General features: G+C 45.0%; 1 protein-coding gene across 1 annotated transcript; it reads right to left on the reverse strand.

Moving 5' to 3' along the window:
- Nucleotides 1-1377: 1377 nt before the first annotated feature.
- On the reverse strand, nt 1378-5572 carry LOC129827221 (RDS/peripherin-like protein xRDS35). Its single transcript, XM_055887959.1, has 6 exons — nt 5423-5572; nt 3870-4112; nt 3358-3545; nt 2765-3011; nt 2418-2579; nt 1378-2074 (listed from the first exon to the last, which is right to left on the reverse strand). The coding sequence occupies exons 1-6, from the start codon at nt 5570-5572 to the stop codon at nt 2012-2014; spliced, it is 1053 nt and encodes a 350-aa protein (XP_055743934.1). The 3' UTR covers nt 1378-2011.
- Between the last annotated feature and the right edge of the window lie 9048 nt (nt 5573-14620).

Here is a 14620-nt window from a genome sequence, read left to right on the forward strand (position 1 = left end):
CAATTCGTCTCAGCTAAAGTGGGGTGGAAAATACTCACTTTGGTGTCCACTAACCGTTTGTAGTTTGTTTTAATGTACAACACAGTCCCCTCCCAAAACTATACATATTTGGTTAGTAGAGACCCTACTGAGTATTTTACACCCCCTTTAGCTGAGGCAGGTAGAAAATATCTCTCTACAGCCCAATATTCTCAACATACCAGTGTCAACATTGTTGGTCCCAAAATAATAGTAATTATTATACTTTTTTTTTTCATAAACTAATTATTGCCTTTTCTTGTTGGCACAATAAAAGTGTGAATTTATTAAAATTCAGTATGTTTTGAATTAGTTATCTAGATTGCAATGTTTTAAAATGCGTGTGTTTATTTTTGAAGCGTTCTTCATTACCATACATGCGTGACGTAATTTGTGCTGCTGGCAGAATACTGGTCTGGTGGTGAGCACATTGCAAAGCCACACCGGAATTTCTAAACGCTCACTCGGCGTAGTCATCACCACCTTTACCAGTGATTATTTTTCCATAAAACAAAGCCTCTCAAATACAAATGAATAGGTGGATTTAGATGTTAGGAAAATGTAAGACTACTTTGTGCGCACTCTGTGTTATCTTGCCTAGACCTTTGTTACAATGTTTCTATTACAATTCACTTATTCAGCTGCTTGTAGCCCATGCATCAAGATTGATCAAGGTATACTGTAACCAATTTCAAGTACAATAGTAGGCCTCGAAATGGTAAATTCATTAGGACAGGGGTTCGATGCGCTTTCAAGTGTAATGAAATGGCGAACCCTGGTGGAAATAGGGTGTAAAAGTCGGTAGGCTACTATCTATGAACGTTCTACTTATCAAAGGATGACATGTTGTAAACATTGTCGTAAAACACAGTGTATGAACCATTTGACAAAGGAAAAATAAACAGCAAATACATTTTTTTTTTTTTTTAATATGTTGGCTATATGTGCGTTAATAATGCGCCCAACATGTGTTGTTGTTGGTCAAAACATAATGAAAAATGTAATTTCAACTTTTTACATGATCGCACTTCGAAGTGAACTTTCTCCAAACCCTGTCCATTGTTAAGGTGCGTTTTTACTCCATCTCCAGTGTTAATGTTGCTGTGCAGAGAACTGCTGTAACAGTAGTCTATGGATTAGCTATGTTTGGATTACGAAAGTGTTATGAGATTTGTCAGAGTATACCTAGCAACCCAGATTACATTGTACAGTCACTCCGCTCCATACTGACCTACAGTATCACTAGCATCACGTTGTCATTACACACACATCCTCCTATACCCCTGGGTGAATTGAAATAACCCAACTCAGTTGTATGTCTATCTATCTATCTAGTACAAAAGGACTCAACTCCGCAAATCCATTAAAAGCAACTAACTTTAATATATTAAATGCCTGATGCCAACTTCACATCATCTTGACACGTTACTTAGCAGTGCGTTAACAAACTCTAGCCATTTCAGTATTCAATTGACTGTAGGCCTTCTTCACATAGGGTGAGTCTTTGTATTATTACGTTAACTGTGTGCTTTAGATTTAGTCAGATCTGAATCAAAGATCATCAGAACATTAGTGTACTTCAAAGTGTGTGTGTTTTCATTTACTTGTGTACGAGTATGTGAGTATTCTTTTTGAGTATTTATAAAATGTGTGTGTTCTTCGGTGCCTTCCAGTGTCTTCTTGACTTTCATGTTTTGTTCTTGACTCAAAGATTATCATTCCAAATTCTGTCAGGTTAAAAACCCTCTGCATTGTTAGATCTTGTCTTGTCTGTGCAGAGCATGATAAGATAAGATTCCTTATGTATTTTAGTGCTCGTACATTGTTGCAGTATAAATCAAGCCAAAAAGTTCAGTGCCTGTGTCAAAGCCAACACAGAGCTCTAGCTAGCCCACCATTAGCCTGGTCACAGGCTAGACCACCATGAGGTCACAGAACTAAGAAGCCTCCCTTCCTGTCTCAAACCCATATATGGTTATATATTATATTTCATCTAGCTGGACGTGGCTGCCTTCTCACCGTCCTCCCCTGCTTCTGCCTCATCACCTGCTTCCACCTGTATTGATAAAGAGATGGGACACCATTAGGTTATCTTCAAATCTATTACACAAGGCATTGTGGGTACTGTGGTAGATCATGCTAAACCAGGGTCTGATCAGGAGGATGTATTGTTACAGATTGTTAAGATATAAATGTTTTGTGTTGAACATATACAGATGTAGGATCTTCATTTGAATAACTCTTGTTGCTGAGAATTGTCTAGCACAGTAGTGTATTTGCGTTTTAAAAAGGTCAGCTCTATTCATTCTCCTTCTATCTGCAACATTTAGAGCGTTCCACGTCCCTGAACACACCCCTGGTATGTTTCACAGAGCATTGTGGGTACTGTAGTACACTACCTGTCCGAACTGGAGCAGGTTGAACATGGTGTTCTTGACGTCCATCATGGTTTCTTTCACCCCCTTCGCCAGGATGTAGCCCTCGCTGTCAGCTTCAGGGTTCTCCGTATCCACACCTTCCAGAGACGTCTGCAGGTACCGCAGACTCACCAACACTGACATCTGTGGAGATGATGTCACAGGGGTCAAGGTTAAACTCAAAGCCGTGGTTACAAAATGTATATTTTGCCACCTTATCACAGTGGCAGAGGTTGATGGTAACAAAATCACCACTGAAAACTACTATCACCACACTACAGGGCAAAAGTCAATGTTCATATTTTGTCTATGTTTGTGCATGTGTATACCTGCAGGGAGATGACCGACAGAATCCCGGGGCCGATGGTGTTCATGAGGCCCATGTAGTAGTCGACCAGCGCCTGTCTGCAGCCGCGGATGTACAGGTTCAGCTCCTCACTCTGGTGCTCATAGTTGTAGTGAGCAGCGTTGTCAGTCAGGTGGTTCTGGAGACAGGGCCGAGGGGAGCCGGGGTTACAGCAGCTGAAGGGGACTCCATCCATCAGGTAACGACCGTCCACGTTGCTACGCACACGACTGGAGAGGAGATAGGTTAACGGTTTGATTGAGTGTTTCCATTGTAAAATGTTACCTTACATAAATGACACTGACTTTAATGATGGATGACACATTTATGAGACATGATGTATAGAAATCCCATGTGAGTCATCATCACCTCAGACAAGTCAGAGAAGGGTGGTTTGGGGGCTTAACTTCACTTCTCCTCTCCACCCCCCCCCCTCTCCCCCTCCATCCCCCTCTCTCCCTCTCCTCCTCCCCCCCTCTCTCTCCCTCTCCTCCCCCCCTCTCCCTCTCCAACCCCCCTCTCTCTCTCCCTCTGCTCCATCCCCCTCCCCCCCCCCTCCATCCCCCTCTCTCTCACTCCTTGACTTCTTTAGAGGTGAAGTCCAGGTATCTGTTGCTGATCCACTGAACCTCGAACCAGTCCCTGTAGTTGGTGTTGCCGCAGCAACGCAGTTCCATTTGCAGCCTGTCGATGGTCTCCTTCTGGAAGCAGCGGCCCGGGACATCCGTGTCCCGGTAGAACCGGATACCGTTCCTCAGGCCCACCTGGGATTGGACAGAGATTATGTCATAAAAGAGATCAGGAAGTACTCATGGGAGCCAAGGCTTGTTCTCAATTAATCTGTCCTGGATTCCTCAGTTCCTATATCCTCGCCTTCTTCTCAAAAGACATTGGAGAAGAAGATCTGGGTGGGGGGGGGGGACCTTGTCCTTGTCCTCCAATACAGATGTGACGCAGGCGAGGAGATAGGATGCGGGGAATCACAGAAAGACTACTTGAGATAGGGTCTGAGTGTTATTCAGTTGCATTCACTGTCTCATTGTTCTTCATCCAAATCAAATCAAATATCCCAGCCCAGAGGCCCTTACCTTGAGTGACTCCTCGAGGTGTCCCTGCAGGGCATAGCTGAGCACCACAGCAGACAGCAACCAGACACACACCATCCAGGCCAGGCCATACCAGGGCAGCAGGAAGGGCTTCCAGGGGGGGAACCGGGCAGAGTCCAGGGAGTCCTGACACACCCGCCCAGCAAACAGGTTGATCCCGATGGTTATCAAGCCCACCAGCATCAAAATGTTGGGCACCACATGGATCTCTGTGTTATCCATCACCTGGAGGGTCAAAGGTCAAATCTAGGATCACATTACTATACCAGTTAGAACACAGTAATAAACTACATCGAAATGATCTAAATATGTTACATGACAGCGTTAAGCATCAGAAGATATGTTCTGGCATGTTCCGTTCCATGATGATGATTCCATTTATGTACGTTCATGTAAGGCATTATGAGTAATGTTAGTCAGCACCCTACATAAATACTTCTATTGCTCCACTATATCCACTGTATGTAAAGTGCAACCAACTACTTCCTTTGTCAGGTTTTTTTCTGTTGTATTGGTGTTATTGAGTTTAGGAATGTTGACCTTCTTGTTCTTTTTCAGTAAGTAACAACTTGTCAAATCCAGGTCATTGCATATAGAAAATCATTGAGTATTGAAGCTAGGAGGATGCACTGGAAAACAATGTTTCCTTTTTTGATTCATATAATCCATACATAGCATGAGTGATGAACACAGCCACATACACACAGCCACACACCTATAAGCCCCTCTACCGCCCACATACACACAGCCACACACCTATAAGCCCCTCTACCCCCCACATACACACAGCCACACACCTATAAGCCCCTCTACCCCTCACATACACACAGTCACACACCTATAAGCCCCTCTACCCCCCACATACACACAGCCACACACCTATAAGCCCCTCTACCGCCCACATACACACAGCCACACACCTATAAGCCCCTCTACCCCCCACATACACACAGCCACACACCTATAAGCCCCTCTACCCCCCACATACACACAGCCACACACCTATGAGCCCCTCTACCCCCCACATACACACAGCCACACACCTATAAGCCCCTCTACCCCCCACATACATACACCAATAAACATCTCTACCCTCCCATACACACAGCCACACACCAATAAGCACCACTACCCCCATATACACACAGCCACACACCAATAAGGATCTCTACCCCCCCCCCCCCCCCCCCCCCCCCAAATACAGCCACAGACAAAGCTTGTCCAGATTCAAGCCAATTGCATCATGCCAGCCCAATGTTTTTCTGTGCAGTGTGAATAAAGCTTTGATAGGTGAAGGTGTGTGAAACAGACGCAACACTGAGAGACACATGGAAAACACAGCAAAGTGTTTAATTGAACCAGCCAGGATAGACGACAGGAACAGTAGTGACACAGACAGACAGACAGTTGTGTGTGTGTCTGCTGTGTGTTTTCCGAGCGCCAGAAACGTGTGTGTTGTGTGAAATACATAAGGTGTGTGTGTGTAATTTGCCATGTGTGAACAGGCATGTGTGTGTTATAGTGTTCGCCAGTACCTCTGCCCTGCGGAGCAGCTCGGTCTTGAGGTACACTCCCAGGGAGAAGGTGAAGGCCCCAGCCAGCACAGCCAGCCAGGACAGCAGCCACAGACTCTGGGCCAGACGCACACGCCTCTGCAGGGGGAACTGCAGCTTCAGCAGCGCCATGGCAACAACCAACACAGGACAAAGGAAGAGAGAATGAAAAAGAAGAGGACAGAGGGAGGAGATGTTTGGATAATCAAGTAGAGAGAGATAACGGTGAAGGATGGGGGAAAGAAGATCGGTAGGTTTAAAGAAGGAAAGTTCTGGGGGGAAAAGAAGGTGGACTACTGCGATTCATAGGAGTAGGTTATGCAAAGGTTGTTGTATTAGACAGACGGGTACGGCTTGGCCTTTCCAGGGTGCGTTGGTGAGTTATTATCAGGTTGATCTCCTGTAAGTTGTTCCTGTGGATTGAAATAAGAAGGAAGATCCGTCTGATGGTGAAGGACAGGTTCGGGTTGGGACGATAATCCAAAGCTTTCACATAGAAAGGAAAATATAAAACATCTCTGAAGTAATCCAATTGAATTAGTGAGACAAAAACTGAAGGCCAAGAAAACAATGAATCTAATAGATATTTGATAATTCACGTCCTTTTTTGACAGCAAAACTATGATCCTTTAAATCATCAGGTTATGGTTGCACCACAACAGTGACCCTTCGTTTCACACAATTACTGACAATGACAACCCCCGTTTGTTTTGGATGGAACCCCTCTGGTGTGGTCTGTGCGTGGTCAAGGTGCACCCCTAAATTCCTGCTGTGCCCATGGTGGAGGACACGGACTGGCCAATGTCGAGGGTACAGTATGGATATGGTAATCCCCCAATCATAGTCCCTGGGATCCTATTAAGACAGGAGCACCAATGGGAAAGCAGGCCAGTGTCTGATCAGCAAACCTGCACTGGGCCAACAGGTTGGATTTGACGGCTATGACAGGTATACATACTCACAGAGAGTTGAGAGAGGGCCAGGGCTATGGTTTATACATGCAGATAGAGAGAGATGGATAAAGCTTACAGGCTGAGGGACTGGATGAGGGAGAGAGTGATGGCTTAACACAGGAGGTGGGTAATGTTTGGGAGAAAGATAAATCAAGAAACCATACATTTTTAGAATTAGTCATTTTATTGATCTACAACATCAACAGTCTTGGGAGGGGGCAGCAGCTTTATACAGTTTTAGCTAAGATAGTTCATTAGGATGGACAGCATAGCTTTAATGTAGGGCCCTGTGTTTTGGACAATCATGTCACAAGATCTGGATTTTAACCTTTATTTAAAGCTTTTTCATCAAACTGTCCCCTTTTCTTTTTATGTCAGATGGTCCTGCATCATCGTCCAGCACCATCTTTAGACAATTGTTTTCATAGTTGGTGTAATTCTCATTTCTGGAAAGGCTTAAAATAAAGGTTAAACTCTTGTTCATGTGACATGATAGCCCAAAACACAGTGGGTAATACGTTAATGGCAGCTGGATCGATGTTATTCAGATATGAAGGTTACTTCATTGGCTTACTGGAGCTTACAAAATAGCGGTCATTGTTATAAAATAGAAAATTCTACTTACTGTCTAGACATTAACAAAAAAACTCTTTAAATTCTGCATCATTTCATAAGGAAAAGGAGGGACTGTACCACATTGCAAATTTGGATTAATAATTATATTCTGTATATATGTCAATTAATTGTTTAAGTCTAGTACTTTCTTTACCACTGCACCACAATACATTTGGGAAAGAAACAGAATGTAATATTTACAATGCCATCACTCAAATGTATAGTGACATTAAACTGTCGAATAAATGCAGAACTACAGGCCCCAAACCATCACAAACAAACCATCACATGTTGAACAATCCTAGCCTATGTAATATAAGTTTACAATTACAGCAATTCATAGGTTCCTTTCACTCCGCCCCCCTCTCTTCAGTTGTTCCCCCTCCCCCGTTGGCCTTGTGCCCCCTCTCCCCACCTCCGCTCCCATCCTCTGGGTGTGTCAGCTGGTGCATGAAGTCATCCAGAACCCTCTGGGCCGTCAGATAGGACACATCAACAACAGCACCCTGCTTACTCTCAGCTGCTCTCCCTGCAACTGCAACGCCCCCCTTGACAGCAGGCACAAGGTAACCCTCCTCCCATGCACTTTCTGCACCCCCTGTACCCAACTCCACCAGAGGGTAGGGGTTGGGAGGGGTGTCAGTGTGAGGTTGGTAGTTGGAAGGCCGGGGCTGTCTTGCCGCTTGGCTGGCAGCTAGTTTCTTATAGATAGCCATACTGATGTCAGCGACGGAGAAAGGGGGACTCATCGGACGAGAATCCTCATTTCCTGTCTGACCTATCACCCCAAACCCCTCCTGCTTCCAGGGCATAAAAGCAGTGACCTTTTGTGGACCCGCCTCAAACTCCCTGAGTCCTGCACTTGACCAATCAGACGGCTTCTGCTCCAGTTTTGTAGCGGTTGATTGGATGTCGCTTGTGGATTGGCCGGTTTTCAAGGAGTTCTTCAGGAACTGCTTGACAGTGTCTCCAGAGTCAAAGTGCTTCTCTATGAGCTCCTTGATCAGACAGGGAACCTGGAGGACAGCACAGACATCCTATCAGTTCATACAATACAACAGACATAGAGAAACCAGTAGATGAGGTAGAAGAAATCATGAGCTGAACATGAGTTGAGGAGATTATGTATTTTCATGTAAGGCCACTATCAAATTTACAAATACAAAATCATCATATTGTCTTTCCACCACTCTTTCTGTTGCCAGTATGTGAACAAAGCTAATGTGCGTTTTGGTTCATGTATTGCTCAGTAGATGGTGCTGTGCTCACATTGATGTTCTCCAGAGAGGCGATGGTGGCGTTGGCCTGCTCCAGCTCTGTGCTGAGATGGGCGATACGCTGCACCATATACTTCCTCTCAGAGCTAAGGCTCTCAGTCTGCAGGGATAGAGGAGAGTACATGACTCAACATATTCACTACAGTTTGTTCTAGAGATGGTATAACAGTAGTACTAATTGTGCTCTCAGTCTTCAAAGAAAGAACAGAGCAGAGGACATCAGTCAACACAACACTGTGTGTTGTAGAGGTGACAGAGAGGGAGAAGGATATTCAGAGCATGTTTCTACATCTGGGTGGGGGTATGAGTTTATATAGTGGCAGGAGTCTTTCTTAACCATATGAAAAAATGAATTATAGGCCAGGGACCACAGTTTTACCTGGTCAGGTTCTGGCCCTAAATGAGATAACCTCAGTGTCTCTCTCCGTCTCTGTCTTTGTCTCTCCGTCTGTCATGTTTGACCTAATTCTTACCGCTGATTGCAGTTTCTCCCCCAGAAGGCTGTTGGTGTGCTGGGTACCTGTGTGTGTGTCCTGGAGCCTGTAGCAAAGAGAGACAGCATCACGGCTATGGATTTTGGGCCCATGTTGTATACCATAACACCCACCCACCCACCCCTAGGCCCTTGGTCATGAGGCCATCTGACCTCTGACCCTAACAGTAGATCAGACCATACAGATGGCAGGCAGAGAACCACTCAATTTAACCACACCAATCAGTCACACAAAGCTATTGATCAGTGGAATTTGCCTTCCAGGACAAAAATGTAGGGGAAAAAAGGGCTATTTCACAAGTTCAGCAGAATGGGACTTTCATAAAGTCTACTCTGTAAACCACAAAGGGCATTCCTAGGTGTGCTGTATGCCTTCCCTGGTGCCCACAGTAACTTGAAAAGGGAGTGGCAGATGTGTTGTAATCACATCAAAGACAAACGAGGACAAGAGCAATCATTGTTACTACAGTATTATACAATGATTATTGTTGCTATTGACGCACTTTACACTATAACCGTCATCATATTAATCATGTTACTGTGTAACACTATAAGATTCATCATATTAATCATGTCACTATATAACACTATAGCCATCATCATATTATCATGTTACTATGTAACAATATAGCCATCATCATATTATAATTAGCTCTGACCTCTTGAACTTCTCCTTCATGTGGCTAAGCTCCTCCCTGGCCCTGGCTAGCTCCGCCTCCAGGCTCTCGATGCAGACCACTGTTTGCATCAGGTTCTGGTGCAGCTCAACATTCTCCTCCTGCAGTGCCCTATTTACACACAGGAGGGTCATGGGAGATGGAATTGTATTACAAAAATGCGCAGTCACATTTCTTAAGGCCATTTTAGCACATTAGATGCTATGGATGTAGCTCAGGTCAGCTTCTAGAGATGTTACATTTCACATAGCCTTGTTAATCCAGACTGAACGCTGTGCGTTGTACCATTGTTACACACATTTCTCCTTCATCTTGTTCTTCATCCATCTTTACTGATAGAGGTGGTGAGAGAGCTCTGAAAGCCATTAGTGGAATCGATATTCAGTGACCTTTCACAATCAAAAGGATGGCTCTTTAGAGTGCATTGATAAACAGAGAGGAGAGGGGAGAAAGAAGGGGAAGAAAATCACACTCACTGGAGTTCGCCTGTGTCACCTGTCAAGGCCTATGGAGAGAGACAGCAGAAGAGAAGAGACGATTAGAGAGAAATGTCAATGATTTTCTAATTCAATAACTTTCAATACAGTTATATTAGTTGTACTAGTAATGTTATCATCTGCAGTTTTTTTCTTCGATTATTATTTGTCACATTACCATACACATCAGGGATATTGTTATAGTAAGCTTTGACAATGTACAGTGCAGTTTGTTCACTTCCTAATAAAGTGAATGGAATGTTTTTTTGGACAGAGATGAAAAGGGCAGAGAGAATGATAGGGACATAACAGAGACAGAGGAATTGATTATTGAACTTTAGTTCATACGCTCCAGGAAAAGCTATTGATTGTGCGTCAGTGAGGTTAATAAAGTCAGAGCCACAGCATGGTTACTCTGGCCCTCTCTGTGCTAGCTGGCACTCAGGCAGTCTCGGGTTGGGTAGCGTGTTGTTCCCAATGCAACACATTGCCTATAACGGTTACCTGTTACCTAATGTGGTTAATTGTGGACAAGCGTCACAGACAGAGGATGACGCTTGAGTTCTCTTTATATAACTGCTGCTTTGTGGTTTAGGACACTAACTGACTGTGTGGTTTGAACTTCAATAACTTTAAAGAACTTTGAGACAAATCCTAATTTACGTGAATGCATGATTTACCTAAGTCTACAGCTAGGACCTACTATCTATAGTATGTATTTAGACCCTTTGACTCAACCGGCATACAAGATGTAAGATCTTAATTTGATCACTCTTTTGTTGCTGAGAATCTTCCTGCACAGAAAGAAATGCAAACTTAGTGTATTTGAGTTTTAAAACAGCTTTTAAAGTCTGTCATTTCCAGTTTGACGTTTCAGACTTGATTTGTCCTAACGCAAAATGTATCAACCCCTACAAAAACGTCCATTAATTATAATCCACATAATAATTCACATTTCCTGTTGCTGCAGGATTATTTTCCTTCTGTAGCAAACTGGCTCAAATTCAGATCCTACATCTGTAGTTGACATCAGTTAGACTCACCCTGTGTGGCTTTGGACGCCAGCGGTAGGTTGACCGGTTGTGGCGGTCGCTCTGCTCGGAGCTGGGGCTGGCCGTGTCTCCGTCTCTGTTCCGGGATGAGTCAGACTTGCTGGAGGGAGACTCCGACTCGGGCCCTGGCACTGGAGGAGGGGAGTGTGTGCGGATTGGGGTTCGCTGGGGTAGCTGGGGTTGCTGGGTGTGTGGAGATGAAGGTGGGCTATGGGTAGGCCTGTGGCTCTGGTCAAGGTGTTTGTAGCTCCGGTGTTTGTGATGGCTGGGCTCAGGGCTGGAGCTGACAGTGCCGTCTGTAAGAAGGGAGCCATACCGCCCATGCCTATTACCGACAGGACCCTGGAAGTCAGGCAGGGAGGCCGGTTGGTCTTCATAGCCAGCCGGTGGGTGGGGCGGGTAGGGTTGGCTGGAGTGGCGGGCTGGGGGGCTCCCTAGACGAGGAGTGTGGTTCTTGCTTTCATACCCAGACTTTGTAGGGAGAGATATTTTCCGTGATCGTGTGTCAGAGTCATTCCTCAGTTTCCTAGGTTTAGTAACCGTCTCTCTCTCCTCCCCCTGCCCATCTCCCTGCTTTTTCGAGGGAAGCTGGGGCTGACTTTTCAGTTGAGATTTGGGGGAAGCTGGGGTTTTGGCTGGACCCGGTCCTACAGTCTCGACAGGGACCCCCAGAGTATTGAGACGGGCGGGGCTGATGACCTGTTTAGTGATCTCATCCAGGAAGGCAGAGAACTGTATCTTTCCCTTCACCATGTTCTGCCTGGCTGCATCCTTCAGAGCCTCCACATCCTGCTTCCCCTTGGGCCCTTCTGTCTTGCCTGCCACACGGGGGGACAGCACCTCCATGGACTTGGCCTTGCGGATGTCCGGCGGCGCCTCCTTGTTTTTCAGGATGCCTTTACTGGGGAGCTGGATCGAGGACACTGCCCTCTTTGGCCCAGCCAGGACCTCTTCACTGAAGGCCAGGCTACGGCCCAGGCTGGCTGTCTTGTAGAGGGGTCCGTGCTTCAGGTGTGGTGGTGTCCGTGCTTTCCCTCTGTCAGTGCCTGTATTCTGCAGCAACCCCTCTTCACTGCGGCTGTGGCCCCGGTTGAGCTCGGAGTAGCTGTGCTCTTGTACTCCCCTCCCCTGGGCCCGATGGTTGGTCCCAGGGCTTCCTCCTCCATGTAGTCGCCCCTGTTTGACCGTGGCATACACCTGCAGCTCACTGTCATCATCCCGGAACTGTCGTCCTCCTGCAATGTTGGAGCAGGACATGGTATGCTGCGGCCGGCTGGCGTGCTTCAGGGAGAACTTGTCGTCAATGCCGGACCATTCGGTGGAAGAGTCGGGGGAGGAAGAGGAGGAAGATGAGAGGGAGGAGGAAGACGCTCTGGAGAGGGTGACGGTGGTGTGGTGGTCCGACATCTCGTCGTCATGATGAAGGTGCTGAGGATGATGATGGTGACGTCTATGGGATTGCTCCTGGTCATCTTGGAAATGGTTACCACGGTGATGCTGGTGACCGTGGCGTTCGCTGCTGCGTCTATCATTGTCCCGTGACCTCCTATAGCTGATATGGAGAGATGACGTAGTAATTATGTATTCATCCAGTTACCACCCTCAATTGTAATCTTCATCAAATTTTACATTCCTCATAACTGTTTAAAAAAGGAAACTTTAATAAAAGGGAAACTCAAAAGTGATCTTACCTGTGTATCTCCCTTTCTTGATCCCGGTGCTGGTGGTGATGATCGGGGTTGTGATGGCGGTGTGTCTGTGATGTGATCCCATCTGGAGGAGGACTATGAACAGGAGTGAAAAACTTATCCATCATTTGTCTCTTCCCTGCAGGGAAGTCGTTGATGCCCTCTTGATGTCTCTCCTGTAAATAGTGTTGGTCAGCTTCTGATCTCCGTCTGGGGCTGAGGTCCCTGTCCCTGTCCCTATCCCTGTGCCCGTCTGATGGTGACCTCTTGGGTCTAACTGCTCCCTGTCTGTCAGCCTCAGAGATCATAGCTCCAGAGCTGAAGATGAACAACCATCATTCTGTCAGCATGTTACCCTTGTTACTTCTGTTCTGTCTGAATGAGAAATTAATAAGAAGTCCTGCAAGATAAGCGCACCACAAATGCCTAAACGTCCAAAAAGGGGGGACAATCTTAAATGTTTCCAATTAACTAACCCAAAGTTGTTTCTGCTGAAAGGGGAAAGTAATTATCTCAATTAAGTATCCAGCTGTTAAGTTATTCTGGACAGTTTATTAGCCTCTCATCTTGTTGCTATCCATCTGTCTCCCTCGCCCTCCAACTCTAGAATAGCTACGTGACAGTGGAAGGGATATGTTTGGCTTGCTTTGCCACATCCCTGACTCAATATCAGTCAAACCACATCGAATCCTGACGTAATGGTGTTTCATCGAACCAATTAAAAGCGTGAGACTTTGTCCTCGTGAATATGCAGAACAGGATCGAACCGACACAGCTGGAACAAGAACAATGGTACAGTTCATTTATCCCATTGTTGTGGATTATTGTTATAAGTGTGGGGTTACCCTTGGCCTCTAGCGGCACGCTTGTGGTGCTTATAGGACTATTATCATTGATTATTATGGATCAGTGGCCTTGTCAGTGGTGGAAAAAGTACCCAATTGTCATACTTGAGTTGAAGTAAAAATACCTTAACAGAAAAATGACTCAAGTAAAAGGGAAAGTCACCCAGTAAAATACTACTTGGATAAAAGTCTAAAAGTATTTGATTTAAATATAGTTAAGTATTAAATGTAAATATATTTTAAAAAATATACTTAAGTATCAAAAGTTAAAGTATAAATCATTTCAAATTCCTTATATCAGGCAAACCAGACGGCACCACTGTCACGTTCCGACCTTAGTTAATTTTTTATGTCTTTATTTTAGTTTGGTCAGGGCATTCTATGTTGTTTTTCTATGTTTTGTTCTGTAGGTCATTTTCTATGTGTTTGGCCTAGTATGGTTCTCAATCAGAGGCAGGTGTCAGTCATTGTCTCTGATTGGGAGCCATATTTAGGTAGCCTGTTTTCTATTGTGTTTTGTGGGTGATTGTTTCCTGTTATGTGTTTGCACTTTTCGGGACTGTTTCGATTTTCGTTTGTATCATTCACTTTGTTATTTTGTATTTTTTAGTGTTCAGTTTTAATAAATTAAAATGGACACTTACCACGCTGCGATCCTTCTTACTCCTCGTCTGAAGAGAAGGAAAGCCGTTACAACCATTTTCTTGTTTTTTAAATTGACGGATAGTCAGCGGCATACTAAAACACTGACATAATGACAAATTAAGCATTTGTGTTTAGTGAGTCCACCAAATCAGAGGCAGGGGATGAGCGGGGATGTTCTCTTGATAAGTGCTTGAATTGGAACAATTTCATGCCATGCTATGCAGTCAAAATGTAACGAGTATTTGTGAGTAGCACTCCTGTATCTCTCACAGTGTCACGTTCCTGACCGGTTTTCTGTTATTTTGTATGTGTTTGACGGTCAGGGCGTGAGTTTGGGTGGGTAGTCTATGTTATGTGTTTCTATGTTGGTTAAAGGGTGACCTGATATGGCTCTCAATTAGAGGCAGGTGGTTTTCATTTCCTCTGATTGAGAGCCATATTAAGGTAGGTGTTTTCACA

This window comes from Salvelinus fontinalis, chromosome 29, assembly GCF_029448725.1.
Source record: "Salvelinus fontinalis isolate EN_2023a chromosome 29, ASM2944872v1, whole genome shotgun sequence".
Classification (NCBI taxonomy): Eukaryota; Metazoa; Chordata; class Actinopteri; order Salmoniformes; family Salmonidae; genus Salvelinus; species Salvelinus fontinalis.

Excerpts from the sequence above, each read along its gene's own strand:
- LOC129827221 (XM_055887959.1), bottom strand. The coding sequence starts at position 5,572 with ATGGCGCTGCTGAAGCTGCAGTTCCCCCTGCAGAGGCGTGTGCGTCTG. Across the intron at positions 3,546-3,869 it reads ACCTCGAGGAGTCACTCAAG|GTGGGCCTGAGGAACGGTAT; the intron begins GTAAGGGCCTCT and ends GTCCAATCCCAG. Across the intron at positions 3,012-3,357 it reads ACCTCTAAAGAAGTCAAGGA|TCGTGTGCGTAGCAACGTGG; the intron begins GTGAGAGAGAGG and ends TCTCCTCTCCAG.